The sequence below is a fragment of the Lissotriton helveticus genome, chromosome 3_1 (assembly GCF_964261635.1).
Source record: "Lissotriton helveticus chromosome 3_1, aLisHel1.1, whole genome shotgun sequence".
Taxonomy (NCBI): domain Eukaryota; kingdom Metazoa; phylum Chordata; class Amphibia; order Caudata; family Salamandridae; genus Lissotriton; species Lissotriton helveticus.
This window is the reverse complement of record NC_136061.1, coordinates 800,683,267-800,708,279: the sequence shown is the minus strand read 5'-3', so window position 1 is coordinate 800,708,279 and position 25,013 is coordinate 800,683,267. Positions and strand designations below refer to the sequence as shown.

At 45.7% G+C, this 25,013-nt stretch overlaps 1 protein-coding gene across 5 annotated transcripts in view; it reads right to left on the bottom strand.

Moving 5' to 3' along the window:
• The window catches only part of LOC144822965 (uncharacterized), a 441,318-nt gene that overhangs the window by 144,952 nt on the left and 271,353 nt on the right, over positions 1-25,013 (bottom strand). For all 5 annotated transcript variants that reach the window (XM_078681052.1, XM_078681048.1, XM_078681050.1 and 2 more), the window contains one exon: positions 19,304-19,612. In XM_078681052.1, coding sequence (XP_078537178.1) covers positions 19,304-19,612 — 309 coding nt within the window. The remainder of the gene's footprint in view (positions 1-19,303; positions 19,613-25,013) is intronic.

Below are 25,013 nucleotides of genomic sequence, written 5' to 3'. Positions count from 1 at the left end.
CACGCCCTTGTCCCTTAGGAACACGGTGACTGACTTGAAGTCCTTGCGCTTCTGGAGAGTGATGGCGGAGAGGTCTTGGAAGAGCTGAATGGAGTTGTCCCGGAAGCGGATAGGCTGCGCCTGGCGCGCTTCTTTCAGTATTCTCTCCTTCAAGGGAAAGTCCGGGAGGAATGCCAGGATGTCTGGAGGGGGTGCAGGGGCACGGCGGGGCAATCCCACTCGGTGCGCCCTATCAATACGGATGGGGAAATCGGCGGGTTCGTTGAGGATCTCTCGAAAAAGGTCCTGGAGATATGCCGTTACATTATTCCCTTCCGCTTTCGATGGCACACCTCTGACCCGTATTTTGTTCCGTCTGGAACGATTTTCGAGGTCCTCCGCATGTGCCTGGAGGCCCACCTGTTGTTCTTGAAGGCGGAGAATTTCTTGCTGGAGGAGCACCAGGTCTTCGCCACGGGTCTGACTGGATTCTTCTATTGCCACCACTCTCTCCCCCAGCCCATCCAGATCCCTGCGCAGTTCTCTTTGTTCACTGACCAGTTCTTGTTTCAAGGTCTGGAAGTCGGTGCGCAGGGTGTTGAAGAGGCTTTCAAGGAACGATTTCGTTATAGGGGCGTCTTCATCTTCCTTGGTCGGGGTGACCGCCGACTTCGAAGGCGACGTAGGTGCACGAGGTTTCTCGGGTTTAGAAGACGCTTTCATGAGCAGTTCGTTGATCGGTCGACCCCCTCTGCGGCTGGTGGAAGACATCGTGATTTGAAGCAAAGGTAAGTTCGGGGCCCCCAGGGACCGCCACCAGGCGCGGCCCGCACCGGCGCGATGATTCTTGGCGCGGAGAGGTGAGGGTTAGACGCCGTAGCTGGAATCGGACACTAGGGCACGGTCTCAATGTAAGGTGCTGGTGGAGCGCAGGTTACGTCCGCCTCAGTCTGCAGTGTGAGCCCAGGGGAGGATAAAGGTGGGTGAATCGGTATGCACCAGCGATCCCTCCGCCGGGGGCACGACCACTAGGCCCCCCGAGTAGTTCCCCCTCCTCACCTCGGGAGCCTGTAGGTTTGGGCCGCCGGGCGCTGCTCAGATGTCGCCAGAGAGTCCGCTCACAGCCGGGGGAGGGTCCGACACCCTAGAAGAGAGTGAGCCTCAAGCGCTCACCTGGGACGAAGCGCCGCGTTGTAGGCCGCAGCGTCACCCTCGTGGCACACGTGGCGCCGCAAACGTCGTCCAGGGGGTCCCAGGCCTTGGCATCACACTATAGCATGGTCCCGTGGAGGTAGATTGGCCGCATGAGGGTCCTATTGCAGTGTCAGATGCAGGCCGCCGGAGAGTCCGGTCCAGGTCGCCACCCAGCCCCGGCCCCAATCGGAGAGCAGCGCAGTCAGCCCGCCCATTCCGCCCTCGTGCCCCCGCAGCAGTGTTACGACATGGAGGGGGTGGGCAGCCACTCACGTGCACCAGCAGATGTCTGTGTTGGACGGCAGCGCCGCCGGTGAGAGCCGCGCCACCGCAGGAGGTCCCGGCAGCTGAGTAGGCCGGAGCCGGGGACTCAAGGGGAGGGTCGCTCGGTCCGAGAGTTGCGGTTGGGTCCCGGGCTCCGCCTCCACCCGGCAGGCAGCTCACGGCCCAGGAGAGGCCTGCAGCCACTTGGGGGCACTCCGGTCTGTAGAAGTCCTGTGTCGGACGGCAGCGCCGTCAGTGAGCGCCGCGTCGCCGCGGGAAGTCCCGGTAGCTGAATAGGCCGGAGCCGGGGGCTCGAGTAGAGGGTCGCCCGGCCCGGGAGTTGTGGTTGGGGCCCGGACTCCGCCGCCACCCGGCAGGCCGCCCACGTCCCGGGGGGGGGGCCCGCAGTCACTGTGGGGCACCCCGGCGGTAGGGGAGGCAGGGTCGGAAGGTAAGGCGCCTTCGTCCCCCGCGCAGTCCAGGCGCGGGCCGACTCCCGCCGCGGCCGGGGCTGCGTCCGTTGCGGTGAAAGCGGACAGCCGCACTGTGTTCAGGTCACCCTGCGGGGCTATGGATCTCTCCACGCTGTGGGTCGAGCAGGGGGAGCCAGCAGAAGCTCAACTAGGGGCGATCGTGGGGGATTCGGGGACCGAGGGCGAGGAGCTCCGCAGTTATGCCTCCGTCCCAGTCACCATCTTGGCTACGCCCCCGACGTTTTTCTTTTGAATGCAGAAAGAGCAGACCGCCATTAATCAGCTTTCTTCCAGTAGCACAAGGCGTTATTGCTTTCTGTACCTTAATGCATACTGCTGGAATTCTCCTTTTGCCATTAATGTGCGTTTCCACTATACCCCTAGCTAACCCCTGTGTTCATTGACCACAAAGATGGTGTCTGGCACTGTGGGGTGTTTCAGTCATTCCCGCTGACTAAACAGACTTCCTTTAAACACAAAGATCAATTCTGATTTGCCAAATGACAGCAAATTAGAATATCTGTTGGAACTCTTCTTGGCCAATCAGAATTGATCCCTATGTTTAAGCAACGTTGGTTGGCTCAATGAGAATTGCTGGATCTCACTGTAGCACTTGGACCACTTTGAGGTGGGGAATGTTTGAATTTTCAGAAAAGGGGCAGGTTGGAAGGTAAGCCTGAATCTAGAATCCAGCTCCAGTCTGTGCCCTGCAGAAGGACTCTGTCGAGAATGGTCAATGTAGCTATCATTGATGCGGCAGAAGCAGCGGCGCCAGGTGCGAGGGACTCGCTGCATCCCCAAAATAACTGGTTTTAACCACCAAACCTGGGGATTCAGGTCCATTTTCTTTGCTTGCATTGGGGCCCTTAGCACCTTTGCTGCACCTGCTATCTTTCTACAACTCAGTGGTGTGATAGGAGAGTCAATGTTTCCAGGGCTAATGTTAGCGCAGTCAAGGTGGAAGTTGATGTGGGTAGCCACTAATTACAACTGGTCCTACGGAAGGGAAACGGGGCACATCCGAGTACTTCTCAAACCTCTTGATTGTGTCATATGCTCCATTACAGGAGAGACAGTGTAAGAGAGAAAAAGGGTAACGTGGAGTGAAGCAGAAACTGGTTCTCAGTCCTCTGCTCTTTGAAGCATGACTGTTCATAAGTGGCATCCCCGAGCGTGGACAAGTTTTCCATTTTGACCAGTTCTTTCAGCCATACAAGTGCTTCTAAGACTCACATGAGCCATCACCAAATTGATAGGAAGGGTTATTTAGGGGTGACAAGTCATCTGCGAGCACAACACTTCCGCATTCAACTTCCATGCTGCACTTTATCCATTTTAAGACTACTGGCTTTAATCTTAGTGCAGGATCACTGTCTGTACAGTGTCACCTCATATTATCTACTCAAGGCCAAAGGTTGTGTGATGTCACTTCTTATAATGTTAAATTGCATATGATGTCACTTCAGTGACTCTTGTGATTTTGTGAAAGAGATGATGGTTCAGCACTCCAGGATGGAGGGCTCTGAGGTGGGAGACCTTTTGAAGACTTCAACTAACTAAAATTATGAGGAGGTTGAAGGGAGAGCTAGGGCAATGCTGGGATGCTTAGGAGGGGTACAGCAGGAAGGATAGCTGTGTTCAGAGTCCCGTGGCAAGCCATCTTAAATAGTTACCACTGTTTCGTAGAGCTAGCCTATGCCTACATACATATTATTAACAAATAACAACTAGAGATGTCTGATAGCTACTCAACTATCCAAAGCACATCAGCCGATATGCAGGAACTCTACCATAGCACTGGATAGAGCAGGAAGCTGAGGCACTTTGGGTTGGTGAGTTTAGGATTGTGGAAAGATTTGGTTCCTACAGTCATGACTATTTATTAACCCAACAATACCCCTTAGGCCACTGGAAGTGACAGTTACTGACTCATTTAAGTGTATTGCATGATTTTATTCCATTTATCTGTTGAGTGTTTTCACAACATTTTGGTTTATTCTGTCACACAATCTATTTAAAAGCTGTGTCTTTGAACTCATAGACTGTTACAAATGGCATACCCCAGTATTGTCTTTTCCTCAAATCAGCACATAGAGCACTGACATTCAATACATTATTGATTTTAGCTAATTTATTTACAAAATTGTGCTTTAAAGCGCTTTTGATCTAATCTTTTACAAAATGTTCACAGGGCAGGGGAACCTCCTATCAAAATCTTACTATGAGGAAGGCTCCCTTGCTGAAATTCAGATCAGGTATTACATCTGACTTTAAGCAGTGCCAGTTGAAGATGTGGGTGGAGTTAATATAGTTAGTGGGTGGAGCCAGTGGAGGAAGTAGGTGGAGCTGGAGAAAAGTAGATGTGGCCTCCGACAAACATTTGAGCACCTGCACTTCATATTTTACAAATTAAGCACTTCATGACGCAGGCTTGGGGACCGCTGGCGGAGGAGCCCCCGACCCATCTGTTGATTCAATATCTGCATGTGATGGGGAACGGCTCCCACGTGGTACACTGGCTTGCTCAAGCACTACACTTCCATACACAGTTCCCGTCGCAACGGCTGCGTGACTAGTGGACGGCTGATCGAGGCCGGGACTGGACGGATAGGGAATGGACAAGGATACTGGCTGGGATGTTACACGTGCCTCGCAATGCCCATTTTAGAATTATACAATACTATATTATCCATTGCGCCTATTTATCGCCTGACAAAATAAATAGATACTTTGGGCTGACCACGTCAGCATGCCCCAGATTCAAATTAGTCGATGCCCCATTCCTGCACGCCCTCTGGACGTGCCCCTCCCTGCACGCCTACTGGCGGGTGGTGATAGATACCCTGTCATGGGCGACGGGAGGACGATTGCCATATACATGGGAGGCGGGCTTATTGGGTTTGTTCAGGCGGACGAAACAGACGAAGGTCAGAGAACGTTTTTGGGATCTGGGACTGATAACAGCGAAGCGCCTCATTACCAGATGATGGAAAAGTGACACCCCCCCGCGGGCGCTGCACTAGCGTACGTCCTTTGACAACTGGGCACGAGCGGAAAGTACAGCGCTACACAGCGAAGAAACGGCGGGGCTCCGCAAGTACCCCATAGCGCAAGACTGGGATGACCTATTAGTGGCCTTTCACCGAGAGTGCTAGCGTAGCGGCATTGTTTAGTCCCGAATCCGATTACCTGTCGCTGCGAGTCCCTGTTGCTACCTTCTCCCCTCTCCCCCTCTCCCGCCCGACTCGATGGCCCCCTGCCCTCCTTGCCTCCCCCCCTTCTCCCCCCTCCTCCCCCCCTTCCCACCTACCGCCCAGCTGTACATATGCCGAACATTATATTCCACACCCCACTGCCATTGGTGCGGGGAGGGTGCCCGCACCCGTTCGCCTAACCCACACACTTCACATCGAAGCACACACGCAATGACATGAAACCACCCGATTTCTGGTTCAACCTCCCCCCTTTTCAGGTTGTTCCTTATGTTTACCTGTTTAGTACTAAAGATTTGAATGTCTATTGCATACCAGGCGGTCTTGTCCCACCTTGGGCTATTTTCACTGTACATCCTCTGATCCGGACTGAATAACGATCTGAGAGGATGCCGAGAAGTGACGCTTGCTCCACTACCGCCCATGTTACTTCATGCCTACTGTTACTATGCCGATAATTTGTGGAATTGAAATGCTGCTTTGCTACCTTGAGTATATGCAGGCCTGCACGGCCCTACTGAATACTGTACGTGATTGACTATGGTGGCTACAGCTTTGTGGTTTATAATCGAGCATTACTAATTATTTATCATTGCTTTGTCTTGTAACACTGTGATGGGATGTATGATCTGACAAAACAAAAATGCAATAAACATATTCAAACAAAAAAATGAGCGGTACAGAGCATCGAGCAAAAAGACACACAGATACAACAACACTCAACAGAATGACAGGTGAGCACCATGACAATAATATACAAAAACATGATACAAAACTTGATACAGCAAGTCTATCCCGGATGCTAATAAGGCATTTTTCAAGGGCCACTTATTAGTATATAAAATAGGATCTCCTACAGGGCAAATACACTTTCCATTCCCCTCTATGACTGCAGTACCCAGACAGAGGACAGTTTTATTCCTGGCAAACATATATTTTGTGAGAATGTGATGTAATAATAACACACTTAATAAATGGCACTGTTAAATGCATGAATAATACTAATGAATAAACAAGCAGCAAATAATAGGAGATACGAATCAAGGAAATATACTGTACGTCCCGCAAAAGATAAGAAAGATATATACACTGAATTCTTCAAATGATTACTTTGGATGTGAACGTTGACTCATTTGCACATCACAAAGAAAACACCTCAAATGATCAAAGCTACAGGCCAAACATCACAATGGCAATAATCAAAACTTAAACACCTCAAATGACCACAGCCACTGGTACCACGCACGAGAATGGTACTAGTCAGAAATAAATCACCTCACCAGATCGTTCACTCAACTCCATGACAGCTGCCACTTAAAGACTGCAAGATTACAAGAAAGAAACCTTTATGAGAAACAAGGCATATCTAGGACGTCCTACATTCAGGCTGGGATAAAATAACACACCAAAGTCGGAGGCGTAGCTTGCCCGAAGCAAGATGGCCGCGTAGAGAAAGAGCTCCACGAGCCGTCGACGCCACACTAAAAATATCCTGGCAATCGTCACATATAACTGTAAACTAATGACGGAAGCTGACTCACCAAAGGCAGAGCTATCGATCGATGTCCTCCGGACCTGGCAGAACGACCTGCAACGACCGCTGCCCGAGACGGCCTTTCACGGACAGCTTTGTCGGCGTCCCAGAGACCGGACCGCACGCTCCCACCTCCCAAAGTTACTGGACCCCTGTTTGAGCCGAAACATGCCGGAAGGTGCTCACCTCCGCCAGACGCTGCTACCCATCTGCGGTGGAGCCTCGCCTCTTGATCCAGATCTTTGTTCACCAGGGCGGTGGCGCTGCAGAGAAATGCACGCCGCATGACGCGCTATTCCTGTCTCTGGAGCAATGCACAGACTCTACCTTCCGCTGCCGGAGTGGCAGCCCTTGAATAGCCAGAAATCGCAGACAGTAGGAGGATCCCCTGGGTGCTGACTGCTGGAGCGGGCCCACCGCATGGCGCTCTTGGCCCGCTGTGCATCGAGTGGCACTCATCTTGGCAGAGGCCTGCCACGGGGAACCGGCTTGGTGCTGGTGTGGAGGACCGCTGCCCGAGACGGCCTTTCACTGACAGCTTTGTCGGCGTCCCAGAGACCGGACCGCACGCTCCCACCTCCCAAAGTTACTGGACCCATGTTTGAGCCGATACATGCCGGAAGGTGCTCACCTCCGCCAGACGCTGCTACCCCTCTGCGGTGGAGCCTCGCCGCCCGGAGGCCTGCGCAGCTGGGATGCCTCTTGATCCAGATCTTTGTTCACCAGGGCGGTGGAGCTGCAGAGAAATGCACCCCGCATGACGCGCTGTTCCTGTCTCTGGAGCAATGCACAGACTCTACCTTCCGCTGCCGGAGTGGCAGGCCTTGAATAGCCAGAAATCGCAGACAGTAGGAGAATCCCCTGGGTGCTGACTGCTGGAGCGGGCCCACCGCATGGCGCTCTTGGCCCGCTGTGCATCGAGTGGCACTCATCTTGGCAGAGGCCTGCCACGGGGAACCGGCTTGGTGCTGGTGTGGAGGACCGCTGAGTGAACTGCGACGCTGCGACCTAATTACTTGAGCTATTGGACCCTCGGGCAGAGTGCGACATTTCCACGCCCAGTGAGCATGCTTGCTATTCCTCTCAGAAAACTGCGGGCGATTTGCAAAGGTAGGGACACCCTGTCTGCGCACACGCACTGCTTGCCTTGTACCAAGGGACACCGCAACACCTTGTGCCCTGTACGCATTGCGCGCTCCCTGGCGGCGAAGCGCCTCCCGACTCCTGCGAGGTCAGTACTTACTGACCGTAGAAGGCTTTGAGGTGGAGAACCAAATCGGAGGATCCCGTGGAACAACTTGGGAGTGCACCGACTACGCGCCCTCAACTGCTGCCTGTTAATCTGAGGGTGTTATGAACACGGGGGTTGACCCAAATAAGTCACTGGGACCTGGGTGAATCAATGATACAAACAAAGTGGTCCCAGAACAGAGAAGAACAATATAGAACAATAACAATTGATTATCAACAAAATTCAATAGAAATTAGCAGCATTGTTTTTAATCACAACAAGCAGAGGCAATTAATTGTACGTAATTCATAAAATACATAAATATGTAAACACAATTAGTGCCCCTAAAGGAAGGGAAGGGTCAGGGTGGTGATGGAAAAGTGTGGGAGAACTGGACAAGTGACAAATTAATAGTCAATTTGGCCTTAATACATAAAAATGGCATATGACCAACGGTTCACAGACAAATCAAGGCAATCTCATGCTTCAATGGACAAAGCAAAAAATGGCAAATAATGGCAGAAGCTGAGGAAAGGGGAGGTATGTCGACGTTTTGACCCAAAATCGTTGCAGGTGCTAACTACGACCTTGCTAGAGGGTCTTCATCAGGACGGCAGAGGACCAAGTGGGGCAAACAATCTGGACAAAAAATAATAAATTAATCAATTATGGTCATAACGATCCATATGTATCTTGTAAAAGATTTTTTTATTTCGTGATATGTCGAAAGGGTAGTTAACAGTAGGTCGTGTGAGGTCCGACTGTGGTAAAGACAGAGTTGCTCAGAAGGCGTGGGACATCGGAGGAAGGGAAGGTAACTGCAGTGGAGGGAAAAGAGAGGCCAAGTCTGACAGTTATCCAGAATAGCCTGGGTATCCATTGAATTAGTGCATTCAATAAAGGAAAATAACTCACATTTATAAAACCAATAGATGACCGGGGTATGAGGCGTCTGTATGACGGAAGCTGATCAATCCTGTATAGGAGAGGTATAACAAACGCAACCCCATGAGATGTGATAGGAAAATTTTTTGTTAGATGTAAAGGAGAGGCCACGTAGAAAAGGGGAAACTCACGGATGGGGCGCGTGGTTTTCACAGACAAAGTCAAACGACACCACCAGCCAGTTGTAGATCTGGGGAGTCAAGAACGATCCATTACCCAGAGTGTTAGCAAGATAATGATAAAACATACAAAATGGGTACATATCGTTATAAAAAGTACCTGGTAGGGACAGTATTGTTACTGGGTATTTACGGAGTCGTTAATCTGAGGGCCAGTGAGACTGACGAAAACAGACTCCCCCTTCTATTGGTCTGCGGGAGGCCTATTGCCCAGGTCCACACCACATACTTGTTGGAGCATAGCCATGACTACGCCACATAGCCTTGTTCGCCCTTTACGAACTGAGCTGACGCACACAGGCTTGCCTATCCCAAAGACAACATAATGGGTTCGTACCCCCGATCTCACTTTACAGCCCATCAAAAAAGAAGCCCTCTGCCCCATGATATTCACAATCCCTGAAAGAACTGCAAGGTTACGTCAGGTCAGTAGAACGCAGAATGCGTCGAAACTACGATGAAAAAGTGCTAAATAATTTCAAAACAGTCGTCAGAAAATATCATGTCCTGATCAAAACCACTAAAAAAGTATATTATACGGAGGCTATTAAAACCACTAATAACAATCAGAAAGAGATCTTTATTTACAAAAATAATTAATCTATTTACGAATCCTAAAAGTCTACAACAAGAGATTCCCCGCTCTCAGAGTCTCTGAAATAATATAGCAGAGAAAATTCGGATAATATTAAAAGACTTCCCCTACCCTCCTACTCTCTCTTTTACAAACAAGGAAGTTTCTGTAGACATAGACAGAGCATGTATGCAAACTTTTAAGCCAGTTACGATGGAAGAATTGCAACAGGTGATCATGTCCATTAAATCGGGCTCTCCCTTTGATCCCTGCCCCCCTACTCTATTACACGCTCTCATCGACATTGTGAACCTTAATATAAATAACATAATAAACTCCTCGGTCTTAACAGCCAAGATTCCAGTGGAGTGGAAACTTGCTGCGGTAAAACCACTTCAAAAGAAACAACTGGCGGATCCTACTACTCTTTCCAACCTACGACCCATCTCGCTCCTACCTAGTCTGTGTAAGTTGACTGAAAAATTTGTTAATAGTCAACTTACAACATTTTTGGAGAAAACCAATTCGCTGCAGTCTAATCAATCCGGTTTGAGAGCTCAACACTCTACAGAATCTGCCCTATTGTATACGACTGAAACCCTGAGAGCAGCCCTGGATCAGGGAAAGAGAGTAGTCTTGGTGTTATTAGACCTGTCGGCTGCTTATGATACGGTCTCACACGTCATTCTTTTAGACCGTCTCGCATCATCTGGTATATCTGGCAGTGTCCTAGAGTGGATAAAGAACTTCCTGCAAGATCGCTGTCAAGTGATCACGCTGGGCCAATATAACTCTCAAGAAAAGGCACTTCTTTCAGGGGTACCCCAAGGTTCGAGTCTTAGCACGACCCTCTTTAATGCCTATTTGGCTCCATTGATTAAGCTAATATCGTCCTTTAACATAAACACCATCTCATATGCGGGCGATACGCAGCTAATTTTGGTCTTGGACAATGACACTACCCAGGCAGAAGAAAATCTCCGCAAAAGTCTCATAGCCACTTTCAGTTGGATGAATAATAACCACCTGAGGTGTAATTCTGATAAAAAACGTAATTCTACCTTTAGGCCAACTAACCTTTTTCTCGCCTAAACTCTGGTGGCCAGCGAATACAAGCCCTCCCCTAAACACAGTAAACATGGTTAGGAATCTAGGAACAAAAATTGATACCACTCTATTGTTTAAACCGCAATCTCTGGCAGTTGCCGGTACCTGCTTCCACATCATAAAAAGCCTAAAGAAATTCTTCGATCTGATTCTCATCTCAGCAAGGCAAACTGTTGCTGTTGCCCTTATTACTTCCAGGCTATATTATTGTAACAGCCTCTATGCAGGAACTAATAGATCAGTCCTGCACAAACTTCAGATGGTCCAGCATGCGGCTGCACAGCTGGTACTGAAGTGGCCCAGGAGGTCGTCCGCATCAGCGGTGCTAGATATACTACATGAGCTGCCAATTCACAAACGCGTCCTGTTTAAGGTCCTTATCATCACTTTTAGGGCCTTGCACTCCTCGGGCCCTCAATATCTTCGAACTGCTTTTAAGCGCTATGTTCCCTCCTCAAGTTTAAGATCAGCAAATGCAAATCTGTTGAAAATACCAGCCTCAGATTGGTGTCGAAGGGAGGAAAATCGATCACAGTTATAGGTTCAAAGGCATGGAATAAACTTCCCCCACAACTTCACCAGATTACATCAGAGTCCCTGTTTAGTAATGCACTAAAAACCTGGATATTTGGTGCACTGGATACTTTTTGCAAAACTCTGATCAGATCTCCTATTTTTACCGTTAGCAGTAAACCAGCTTTGGTTTCCATCTTTGGTATCCGTCTCAGCGCCAAGAATCTCCTCGGATTGACAGTCGCGCTATATAAATATACCATTACATAGGCAAAACCCAGACCAAACTCCTGTTCAACGCTAAAACGACCAGAAATAAAGACACAGACAGGTCACACTCCGCGGACACCAGAGCGGACACCTCGGAGAAGGAGACCAGTGAGGTGATGCAAATCTTCGCCACAAGACAGAAAAGCCTGACGATGATGGATGGAAAGATCGACTCACTGGTATATTGCATTGACAGGATGTCGGAGCATCGACAAACAAGCGGAATGTGTTGATATGGAGGAGCGAAGGGTCGCGAAAGTTGAGGAGGCCCATACCGAAACAGATATGGTATAGAGACAAATGGCCAAAACTATCACGGATCTACAAGATAAAACAGAAGACTTAGAAGCTCGCTCTCGCCGCAGCAATCTACGTACAACGGGTCTTCCGGTAACCACCCCAATAGGCAATGTGGAACAATTCACAGAAAAGCTGCTTATCACTTTACTGGGCCGCGAAACATTCTCAGATATGTTTGTGATCAAAAGAGCCCAACCGTACATTGGGGCCGAGACCCATCCTGGTTGCCCAACCACGACCTGTAATAGCTAAACTGTTAAATTATCGAGATCGTGACTCCGCTTTAAGGCACGCCAGAGTGTTGGGAGAATTCCGATATGAGGGCTCTGCAATATCACTTTACCCAGACTTTACAGCACGGGTACTAGAAGCGAAACGCCAATTCAATCCACTCAAACGGCAACTCCGGGAGCATAACATCACATATGCCATGCTGTATAAGGCCACATTGAGGGTAAATCTGAATGGTTCCTCCCGCTTTTTTACAGACCCGAAGACGCTGCAAAAAGCTATGAAATACCAGCTCAGGAAGACGAAACAGGAATCGATACAGGAGGGGGAGACCGCGGCAGTGGCTGAAGTGCAGGGGAGCTTCCTTGAAGACAATGACTAGAACACTGACATTGTTATGCTCCTAATTTTTTGCATACTACTTGAACAGCTGCCTTCCAAACAAGGGTGGGGCCCGGCGTTCCGGGCACTGCCGTGCCGACCCTTCAGAGTAACACCCAACGGCCAGCGGATGGATTGCAACAGGGAGCAATCGCCCGTACTAACCGCAAGTAATAGTGTCTCAGATGCTCCTGGCGGGACAGTTATACCTTCTTCCTTGTTGTTATAATTATTATAACATTATGGTGACAGCCCTGGGATGAAGTTTATGACTCTATGGTTGCAGGTAGTTGTGCTATGCTATGCCAAGTATGAAAACCAGTTAAATGTTTCTAGAAAGTTGATTGCCACACTATTTTGATAAACATGTGGATTACCATTGATGGTTACTCACAGTGCTTAGGTAACATCCGCCCCTGTGTGTTACTCACTGCATGGTTGGTTGTCATATCTAACTGGGGAATGGGAGGGGAATTTTGACTATGCTCAGTTGGGGACAGATTTGCGTGGGTGGAAGGGAATCATGTGTGTATATGTACTCTTATTTTCCTTTTGTCTTTTTGGTTTAATTTGACGCACTGGTATGAGACACAGACACCAGAGGATTTACGAAGACACCATTACATAGTGATCTTGTTCCTGAGTGGCTGCCGGGGACGCACTTGCTACATCTCACTGATCACATTACTATAGGACATGGGGACTAGACTGAGGTTCCTGACCTGAAGGCCTTAATGACCAACGTAAGACCAGGAAGGTCATACCATACCTCCCTAGGTACAATATTGACATAGCACTACTGCAGGAAACACATGTACCTGTGACAAGTCTCCTGCAGATTAGGGGCAAGATTCGTGGCACATTCCATGCTGCGGGCTTCACTACCCATGCCTGAGGGGTTTTAACCTGGATCACTCCTGATAAACGCCTCCCCCCCCCATTCACCTGGCAATTTCCCCCCTATGCACTATTAGATGAGGTTTTTAAAGCAGAAATGTTGGAGGCAATGGAAACCTTCTTTACAACAAATTTGGGTTCTGTCCCTCACTTTATTATGATTTGGGAGACCTTTAAGGTGTATGTGCGGGGCATTGCAATCTCCAAACACTTGGGTGCTGAAATCAATTAGGGGAAGGCTGACTCTACTAGAACAAACCCTGGCAGGACTGGAAAGGGACTCGCTGGACAAAAATGATCCCACATTATTAACTGCACTTAAGACTACACTAGATGAATACCATTCTGAGGCTGATAGAGAGGTCAAGCTACTGGGTAAATAAGCAGTGGCAAGGGTGTATGAAGAGGGAGATGGCACTGGCCCCGCGCTAGAAAATCTCATGAAGGGACGCCGAGCAACATCCCACCCCATAGAATTGACTACCGAAGACGGCAATACTGTCGCCAATGCAGACAAAGTGGCTAAGTGCTTTCGATCCTATTATGCTGATCTCTACCAAGCTAAAACCCATACTGCACAATCAGACATATTGGAATACCTGGAGCATATTAAATTCCTTGGTTACTAGACACCCACGGGGAGTACCTGATGCGCCCACTGGAGGCGTGGGAGGTACAGATGGCCCGGTTCACGGTGCGCTCTGATAGTGAGCTGGGTCAAGATGGGCTTATGGTAGGGTTCTACAAAGAGTTCTAAGAGCAACTTGTTTCGTATCCACTAACGCTCTTCGAGGAAATGGCTGAAGAAGGCACTATGCCCCCCACAGTGAGAGAAGCGCTCCTGGTCGTCATTTTGAAACCCTGGAAACCCTCATACAGCTGCTCCTCATATTGCCCACTTTCATTATTAAATGAGGACACGAAGATATTTACCAAAGTACTAGCAAATAAACTAGCCCCCTTTAAAGCCAACTGTTGTAGGACTGGAACAAGCGGGCTTTATACCGGAACGCACACTCACATACAACTTGCGTACAGTTTTTGGAGCGATACAGCACACTGCACCAGACACCAAAGCCGCGGCTATTTTTTTCGATGCTGAAAAAGCATTTGATTTGGTGAAATGGAAATGTATGCTGCTGACCTTGGAGCGCATGGGGCTAGGGAGTGTCTTTCCAAGTCTGATTAGTACGCTATATACGAATCCCACTGCTCTGGTGAGGGTGGGAGGCGTGATCACTGCCCCCTGACAATATCTAGAGGCACCAGGCACAGCTGCCCTCTATCTCCTCTCCTGTATGCTCTGGTGGCTGAACATCACAAATGAAAATGGTAGCCCTTCCCCGATTTCTTTTCCTGTTCCTTAACATTCCGATGTTCCTGCTGGCACAGTTCTTCAAACACCTTAGGTCGCTACAAATTAAGCTGGCCTGGGCCAACAAACAGCCTTGGGCGAGCTGGAACCTCTTTGTCCTGCCATACTCTATGGGAGGATTGGGTGCCCCGGACCTCGATCTGTACTACCGGGCCGCCCAGGCCTCACATGCCAACTTCTGGTTGCATCTGCAGACACCCACCCCGACCTACATATAGTGTCTTACGCGAGCTCCAGCTCACTTGGCGACTGCCTTATTTCACGCGCCAAGCAGAAATACTACTATCCTCGACTCGATTAATGCTACAACTCATGCCTGGCTAATCTCCTCAAAAGGCAAGCGCTCATATACTCCCCTATCACCCCAATAGCCTGGTGCGAGTGGTTACAGACTCTCACATCCCCAGAAATGGAACCAGCACTACACACCTTGGGAATCGACCCGATTGGTGATATTTTTAGAGACGGAACAGGTAGGGACTGGACTGGACTGACCTGCTAGAGACAGACCCACTACCACCTCCCCTAGCCACATTCCATTATTTTAGGTCTAGAAGCGCGTTACGAAAGCTACTAGGGGATGAGCTGCTTGAACCTCCGGAAGTACTTTCCGTCTCCACACTGATTCGTGCTGCATCCCCAAAGCGACTAGTTTCACGTATATACTCTCAGACGCAGGAACTGAGCCAGGACCGGTATGTCAAGGCCAGACTGGAATGGCAGACTGATTTGGGACTGGATATAGATAACAATATGTGGAGGTATTGCTGTGAGGCAACCAAATGTATCTCACTTAACGGCAGACATCGCCTTATACAGTTTAATATTATAAACCGCATCTACCATACGCCTGTGCGACTCCACACATTTGGACTACATGACACACCCGACTGCGAGCGATGTGGCGCCGGCAAGGCCGATTCTTTACATTTAGCATGGCTTTGCCCACCTATAGCGAACTTTTGGATACAAGTATTTGCAGAACTCCAATCAGTCACTCAGGTAGACCTTAGCCCTGATCCGCTGCTAGCCCTCTTTGGATACCCTAAAAGATTGCAGAAACCTATCATATGATTAGTGGACATGGCCTTGTTGGTTGCTAAACGAGTATTGGCACTACACTGGTCTCGAGGCTCTCCTCCCACACTGTCTCAATGGTCTAGGACAGTGGTTCCCAAACTTTTGACTCCTGAGGACCCCCATTGAGTTACCACTGGAAGCCGGGAACCCCCAAGCAATTTGTATGAGTTAAATTTAAAATATTAAAACAGTAATTCGAAGAAAATACACGTGTGCACACAAAATAAATACTCAAAGTACTAAGGATGGGGCCAGATGTACGACCATTTCATTTAGCGCCTCGCAATTGGCGACACATTGCGAGTGGCAAATTGTGAGTCGCTAAATGAAATGTACAACAGTGTGTTTAACACTGTTTGGGATTCCCAATGGGGTCGCCAAGTGCGAGGTTCATTAACCCCTTCCCTGCTGGGCACATTCCCCCGCTGTGTTCGGGGGATGGGGGGGGGCGCGCACAGCGCCCCCGTGCTCATGACGAGCTCAGCTCGTCATGCAGCACAGTGCTCGTGTGCTCATGACGAGCTGAGCTCGTCATGACCACACCCGTTTCTTTAGAACGTTCGCACAGCAGGGGAATTTGCCCAGCGTGCGAGCGTTCTAAAGGTCATGACGAGCTGAGCTCGTCATGAGCACACGAGAACCGTGGCTCATGACGAGCTGAGCTCGTCATGAGCATGGGAGGGGTTAATATTAATGAGCCTCTCGCAATTTACGTGCCCATTCCGAATGCCAGCCCCCCCAGATATGATGGCCTGCTGGGCTCTGCGGGCCACCATGTCTGGGACTGCTTTTAAATAAATCAGTTTTTAAAAAATGCAGCCCGTTTACCATGCATTTGAAAAAAAAGAAAATGAAACATTTTTGTTTCATTTTTTAAGGGCCTGCCCTTAAAAAATATTTTTGCATGCATTTGCGAATGCATTACCATCTACTTGAAGTAGGTGGTAATTGCGAGTGTTTTGCGACTGCAAAACATTTGTACATGGGTTTCACTATTTGGAAGGGAATGCCCCTTCCAAATAGCAAGTTGCAAAACCTATTTAGCGAGTCACCAACAAATTGCGACTCGCAAATTAGGCAATGTACATGGCCCAATAGGTTTTTGCATGCGCAAACGGGTTCACAAACCCGTTCGTGCATATAAAAAGGGATCGTACATCTGGCCCTTAGTATTTTATATTGAAGAAATAGCACCTCTGTCACATGTATTTCATTTGTTTTATAGCATCTCTCATACCATTGTAGTATGTTAGAGCACTTTACATCATACACATATAGAGACAATGAATCATACATGTAAATCAGTGTGTATATAAAATGTTTAAAGAGTGCTTGGTCTGGAAAAGCGCAAACTCAGGATTCAGAACATAACACAGTGGCTAGCACTGACTTTAACACTAAAAATGTATTTCCACCCAAATAAATCTTTTTAGCAGCATCAGGATAATGAATAACTGGGAAAAGACATAAGTTACTAACTGGTACCATGCAGCTTGCAAGCAGCTCTTTGATGACAGTTTATAGGTCCCTCTGCTACATTACGATTGTCACTTATGAAGTGCACAGTAAGAAAATAATTTCTGTGACAGCAGTAACCATGAACCAATGCACATAAAATACTGCTTTTTAAAATGCATGTTACACGTTCTTTGCAGTAGGCACATTAACCCTCTGTGCTACGTTAGTTAAGTCAAAGCTGCCACTGAACAAAACTCTCCTCATGCTCCAGCAGCTACATTAATCACTGGCATTATCTTGACACTTTTATTGTCATTGGATTAACAAGCACACTGTTGTCTTAAAGGATTATTGTAATGTGATGTCAATTTATGTAATATTAGTTTGATTATTGCTAATCATTTCCTATGTGGGTTATATTTTTCAGAATGAATATTCAGGATGATTTTGTTCCTTTTGTCATCCCCTTTTTCTTAGTATGTAGTTTTGTCCTATTTTTATAACTTTGTTTTTATTTGTATCATTGAAATGGAAAAAATAGAATAATGAAATAACACACCAAAGTCAATTAAAATAATGGTAGTCAAAGGTCATCACAGGGTGCGAGACCACAAGAGTGCCTCTAGCACTACAAGTAACTTTCTGATAAGACCCTTGCCATGAGAAAGATAGTTTACTTTCTCAGGTATACCAGACAATGTTTGACGAGCTGCTACTGGCAATTCACCATGTGTATATTATAGTGAGTCCCGCTTTGTATAAGTATTAGCTTTGAAGCTGTTCTTGGCCCCAGAGAAGGGGCCTCTATATCCCCTCTCCTGTGAAAAACATTTCTAACTTTGATAACAGGTTACTGCTGTGTTGAGAAAGAAAATAAATGTCATTAACAGTCCTACATGCTAAAAATGCTGGTTCAATGCTTCTGTGGATTAGAGAGAGATGCACACTTTGGGGAGAGGTACTTGTGCAGGGCAAACAGCTCGATGCGTACAGTTCCGGTTGTGAGAGTGGACTGAGATTTCCCTGGCGTTATTAACACTCATTGTCAGAGTGAGAGGGAAAAGTGCACATATGTAATAAATATTCTTCAATCCTGAAAGACTAGTTCATTCTGGTTTGCATATGGATGAATGGGTGAATTTTTATGAGCTACCAAAACTGAATTCAAAGTAATGAGCCTTTGTAAGAAAGTAACAAGATTCCCTATCACATTGATTTACATAGCCAATATTACCTTTCCCTTTCCAATATCTAGGTGACAAGTTGTCATTTTTCAGTTTACTCAGCACAACACTCCCCACTGTCAGAGGCAGCAAATCAAAGTAGACAGATGACTGAAGGCATCATAATCATAAATACCTTGTAACAAACACTAAAAGTCAATTCACACACAATGATCACCACCTCAGCTGCACTGAAAAGGTGTAAATCTTCATGAAGACTTGCATGGTGTTAAGAAAGAGTGTATGTCTCTTTTACTTGTCAATCTTGGGATGATCCATTGACCTGCAGCTTGCACTCCACTGGTTTGAGTCACTTTAACGGAACCACAATTACAACAACAAGAACTAAAGTACATGTTTGGTATCATATTAAGTCTATTTATCGATCGTACCTGATCACTCCACTGTGACATCATATGTTTTAGTGCAGATGTACAACAATATTTTCAGTGCTCAGTCAAGAATTATTTAGGAGTTAATTCCAGAAGGTTCTTGCCCAACTTTTAGGAAGGAGCTTCAAACATTCATCGTCCACTCAATGATTTATGTGCTCCCTGCTCTGCCCTTAGTAAAGCATCCAGGGCTGTTGTAGCCCGCTTGAGATGTTGAAATCTTTATGTGCTTAGGTGTATATCTTCCTCTGTTTCAAACTTGTCAACATACTCACAGGGAAAGATTATTTTCTGTGTGTTATACTTGATCAATGTTAATGTTTCTGTAGCATGAATCTGTTTGTGTTCATATGCTTCTACATACATGTATATTGTTCACAATTGCTACACCCCAAAGTTACCTCCCAGTTGCACGCTGGTGGGTTACAATATACTAAAAATAAATAAATATAATCAAAGTTCTGTAGTAATTTTTGACACTAGCTGCTTACCTGGAAGCAATATCTTTGCTTGCTTTTTGATAGGCTCCCGCAAACTAGGATGGCTGACAAGAAATGAAATATCTTTGTTGTAATCCAAAGCTGTGGGCCTGAAGTGAAAGCTTGATCTTAGGTTGAACAAGCCATTTTCGTCCTCACCATTTCCTATATTAGTAACGTCCTCCAATTTCATCCCATTGTTATACCACTCCGCAGTAATATCATTAGGGTGGAAGCCAGTAACGTCACAAGTCAGAGATATGGGTTGGCCGTACCCAAAAATCTTAGGCTCAAAAATGATGTCTGAAACCTTGGGTACACCTAGAGAAAAACATAAAATGGAAAATTACAACATTTCAACTATACCTACACTGGTATGTTAATGAAGTTTTCTTGAAACACAGACTAGATAAACACTATATCAAACTATCACTAGAGTATACCGTATCACAGCACCAACATTTTACAACACATAGGAAGCTTTTTATGTGCCCGAGGTCCTTGTTACATTCTAGTGTCCATGACAAAATTCGAGTGCATGCACAATGAATGAATACCACATGTACTTACTGGTCATTCCTTAAGCACAGTAAGCAGGTATTTTGCAACATAAAAGGGTATGTTGTTAGGAAGGTGGCCACAACTCGGATTGGAACACCTCATTTCCACAGGCCACAGAGTCCCAGTAATGCCAGAAGCATTTGGTTTACCAGTCTCCTTAATTACTTTCATGAGCCACCACACATTTTCTCTGTCAATCACCTAGAAGGTGTTTACACACAATGATGCCCCTAAATATTCTCAGCAGCCTCCTCCTTGTCAGGTACACTGCTCCTTACTGTTTAGCCAGCTGGCTCACTAAAATCAGCAGGGCTCGTTGCTGTTGATCCACAAGCTATATCCAACCAGACCGATTTATCAACACGCTTGCTGAACACCCACCTACTGACACGCCAAGTCTCTGGACTTCTCCGAGAAGGAAAATGCTACTTATCAGTATGCATCTGTTCTTGGCATGTAGGGCTGCTGACATTGATATCTTAGCATAGACCACCGCCTAGTGTTGGGTCCGGATGTTGGCACCTTGTTGTCCTGGAAGAGTCTTCGAAGTATCACGAGATAGGGGACTCCTCCCCTGGACCACAGTGCGCATGGGCATCCTCTCCATCTTCAGATTGTTTTTCGCCATTGTGGCAAAGATGGAGTATAGAAAAGTAAGAGATGGCCATGTAAATGTATGTATAACAGATTACTGCAGCTATGACAGGCACCGGGGAGGAGGGTGGGCGATATGAATGTCAGCAGCCCTACATGCCAAGAACAGATGCATACTGGTAAGTAGCATTTTCCGTTAAAGGCATGTGGGCTGCTGAATTCATATCTTAGCATAGACTGTATAGCAGTATCTCCTCTAGAGGTGGTCACCTGTACCAGCTGCAGCAGTTTGTAAAAGAGTTCTAAGGACAGCCTGGCCTACAGCAGCTTGCTGCTTTGCTTGCACGTCCACACAGTAGTGTTTAGTGAAAGTGTGTATGGTAGACCATGTAGCCGCCCTACATATGTCTTCTAGGGGAATATTTCCTAGGAAAGCCATAGATGCCCCCATTTTGCTCGTTGAGTGGGCTTTTGGGGGGACTGTTAGAGTGCGCTTAGCCTTTTGATAGCATATTTGAATGCATTTAACTATCCATCTGGCTATTCCTGTTTTTGAAATGGGATTACCCTTATGTTGTGGAGAAAAAGCAACAAATAGTTGCTTTGTCTTCCTGAATGATTTAGTTCTGTCAACGTAATATAGCAGAGCTCTTCTTACATCTAGTGTGTGTAGGGCTCTTTCAACCACTGACTGGGAGTTTTGGAAGAAAACTGGCAATTCTATTGACTGATTGATAAGGAAAGTGGATATAACTTTTGGCATAAACTTAGGGTTAGCACTAGAAAGACGGTGTTCCCACAATGGCCACAATATTTCAATACTGGTATAAATCCTATTCTTAATATAATATAGGTGACAGATACACAACAGTCATTTTAATTTTCTTCGAAACTATGTAAAGCTTTTTATTTTCAATTTCTCAGTGCTTTAATATTTTTGTATTTTTTTCATTATACTTCATAAAAAACATGTTACCACATATACATTTCATAAATATTTCCATGGTTCATACAATAGAAAATATATAATATAACAATAGCTATGTACATAAAAAACAATGTATCCAAACAATTATACCCCTAGTAACATACAATCAATCACAACATACACCACACAGTCATACTCTCACTTCATTCAAAACCACAATCTCTGAAAAAAGAGAGAACTGAATTATAATCGGCAGGAACAACCCGCCAATTAATAGGTCTCAAAGCTCAGTAGGAGACCCCTCACTTGGTCGACGCGCGTTTCGGTAGCTCAAGGCCACCTTCCTCAGGACCTCTTTCAGACAATCAAGGTCAAATATCCAGGGGACCTAGAATATACACAAAAAAATATATACTGTCACCATATATACTCTCAAGGGAAGAGAGAGAACAACACAATATACATCATTAAGTGACAATGCCCAAAGTAACACAGTAACTCATCACATGATCAAGCACGAACGAGTCCTCAGTAAGTGTACATTAACCTCAACTGTGCTGAAGACCGAAAGAAATTACCAAAATACTAAAAGAATGATTGATGCTATATGACTCTGGTAAACATCAATAATTATCTATAGAGTTTTATCAAAATCACAGTACATTTCCACAGGATTCTTACAGGAAAACGCATTAGAGGGCAATGTTAAATGCACATCTACTTACGATTAAAACAGTTTTCTACTCTCTGTCAATAGAGGACGATATCACAAGGATGAACCATGTAAGATGGAAGACCAAGGAGAGAATACTGCAAATGCCTAAAGAATAAGAGAGGGGGCTCAACTATAGATGATCAGATAATCAAATTTTTTGTTGCAATGAGGGTGCGCTCCTGATTCATAAGACCATCTTACCACAATATTAAAAGTGAAGACGAAGTTTCTTTGGCGCCAAATTGATTTATGAAGGAGCATGCCGAGTTTACAGCGATTCAGTATGCAGTATAGTTGTCAACTGAAACGAAAATATATCACCGTTTAATATGATGGAAACTATACATATTTGTTGGGGTCTCTCACGTCTATGTTATACCATCCTAAAATAAGAGACTCACCTATTTATTAACGCTGTATAACCCACTCTTCCATGTATGCTTCTTACTGTTTTTCTTTTAACGTTTTTATTCCGAAAATAACAACATACCCTGCTCGTGGATTACCTAAGATGTGAGAAAAACCAGCATCTCAATTTCTGTATATTCCGAATACAATCGAGTCACTCGAGTGCCCAAGAAATTTGTACCTATCTAATGGAGATCATACTGACTCCCGATAGTACCGCAATCTGAATATGTATTCAAGGAGGTGATGTACTCCATTCCGTCCGAGGTTATTACATTCATACTAATCCATGTGCGTTAGGTAAAAAAATATATATACATATAATGAGAAGTCCCAAGCTAAGTTATAATCCTTTAAACGGAAGGTGTATATATAAATATATACACAGTCAGGGGACATCACTAACGGCTGAATTATATACCTTAATACAAGAAAGAACGATTTCATACATATCTATCCGATGGTACGTCGCTCTTAACGAGCTCTACTTACTCCAATGTTGCACAATTTGTAGGCCGACACGCTCTCCGACTCAAAGCTGCAATTACAAACGGTTGGCAAGGCTCCCGGCTATGTTTTTAAATCCTACGTGGATGACGTAATTCTCGCGATGTTTGGTAGGATGCCGGAAATAACTCACAAGCGGCGTAGAAAAGCTAAAAATAAAGAGCGGACTAAGATTGTATTTACGAGAGTGGCAATATAAGTATAATGCAACTCCCAACGACAGAAATATAATTTCCCAGTAAGATACATCCTTTGAAGACGATCAAAAAAGATTTTTGTGGGATGTCCACCTATTGGGTTCTACCACATATTAAAAACCCAAACGATGAAGTTACGGGCTATGTAGGTAGAACACGATGTAACCAGGATTACATGAATATAGTGAGGTAGAGGTTCTTGTGGAAGCGCCGATTATCTGACACCAAAGTCACAATATAATAGAAGAACAAATATATTAATGTTCTTCGATAAATCCTCATAAGCTCATATGGTGCGCACAGACATTCATATCAACAGTAAAATCTAAAGAATAACAATGGTTTACTTGTGGGATGCGTTGAAGAATAAACTATCTCAAACATAGCTGGTCGTGTCCAGAAAAAACAAAGGTCACCAGAGAAACTAAATTGTATAACCATCATTAAACACATAGCTCAGAAGCTCGAATAACAGATAACAGCTACGTGTAATAAGATGGCATCTATTTCGTGACATACCAAGCTATCTCTTCATTCAGACCATGTTTTACACAATCAAGGTGATAAATCCAAAAAGTTTCACGTTTTTTCCCACAATAAAAGAGCGAAATATTATGACAGAGCTGCACTACTACAAGGGTCAAAGCGTCCAACTCAAAATCGGATTACATGTGTGATAAACCATTCAACTTTGAATTTCAAAATTAGGAACATCATAAATAAAAACTGGAGAATCTTGAATTCAGATGATAATGTTCCTTCTATGCCATTACCCCTGCTAGCCTACAGAAGAAATAAGAACCTTAATGATATGCTGGTGCATACTCGTCAGGTGAAGAGATCTCCTTTTGATGGCCAACGTTCTATCACAGGTTTACCTGCCATCCTGGGTAACCACAGATGTGGCTCATGCCATGCCTGTGACTCAGCGATCATATCTGAGGTTATTGAGTATAATGACAAAGAGATTAGACTACGTCACTTAACAAACTGTCGTAGTAGTAACATCATCTATATTCTGTTCTGTGGCTGCGGATTTATCACCTTGATTGTGTAAAACGTGGTCTGAATGAAGAGATAGCTTGGTATGTCACGAAATAGATGCCATCTTATTACACGTAGCTGTTATCTGTTATTCGAGCTTCTGAGCTATGTGTTTAATGATGGTTATACAATTTAGTTTCTCTGGTGACCTTTGTTTTTTCTAGCACCGACCAGCTATATTTGAGATAGTTTATTCTTCAACGCATCCCACAAGTAAACCATTGTTATCCTTTAGATTTTACTGTTGATATGAATGTCTGTGCGCACCATATGAGCTTATGAGGATTTATCGAAGAACATTAATATATTTGTTCTTCTATTATATTGTGACTTTGGTGTCCGATAATAGGCGCTTCCACAAGTACCTCTACCTCACTATATTCATGTAATCCTGGTTACATCGTGTTCTACCTACATAGCCCGTAACTTCATCGTTCGGGTTTTTAATATGTGGTAGAACCCAATAGGTGGACATCCCACAAAAATCTTTTTTGGTCGTCTTCAAAGGATGTATCTTACTGGGAAATGATATTTCTGTCGTTGGGAGTTGCATTATACTTATATTGCCACTCTCGTAAAAACAATCTTAGTCCGCTCTTTATTTTTAGCTTTTCTCCGCCGCTTGTGAGTTATTTCCGGCATCCTACCAAACATCGCGAGAATTACATCATCCACGGAGGATTTAAAAACATAGCCGGGAGCCTTGCCAACCGTTTGTAATTGCAGCTTTGAGTCGGAGAGCGTGTCGGCCCACAAATTGTGCAACAT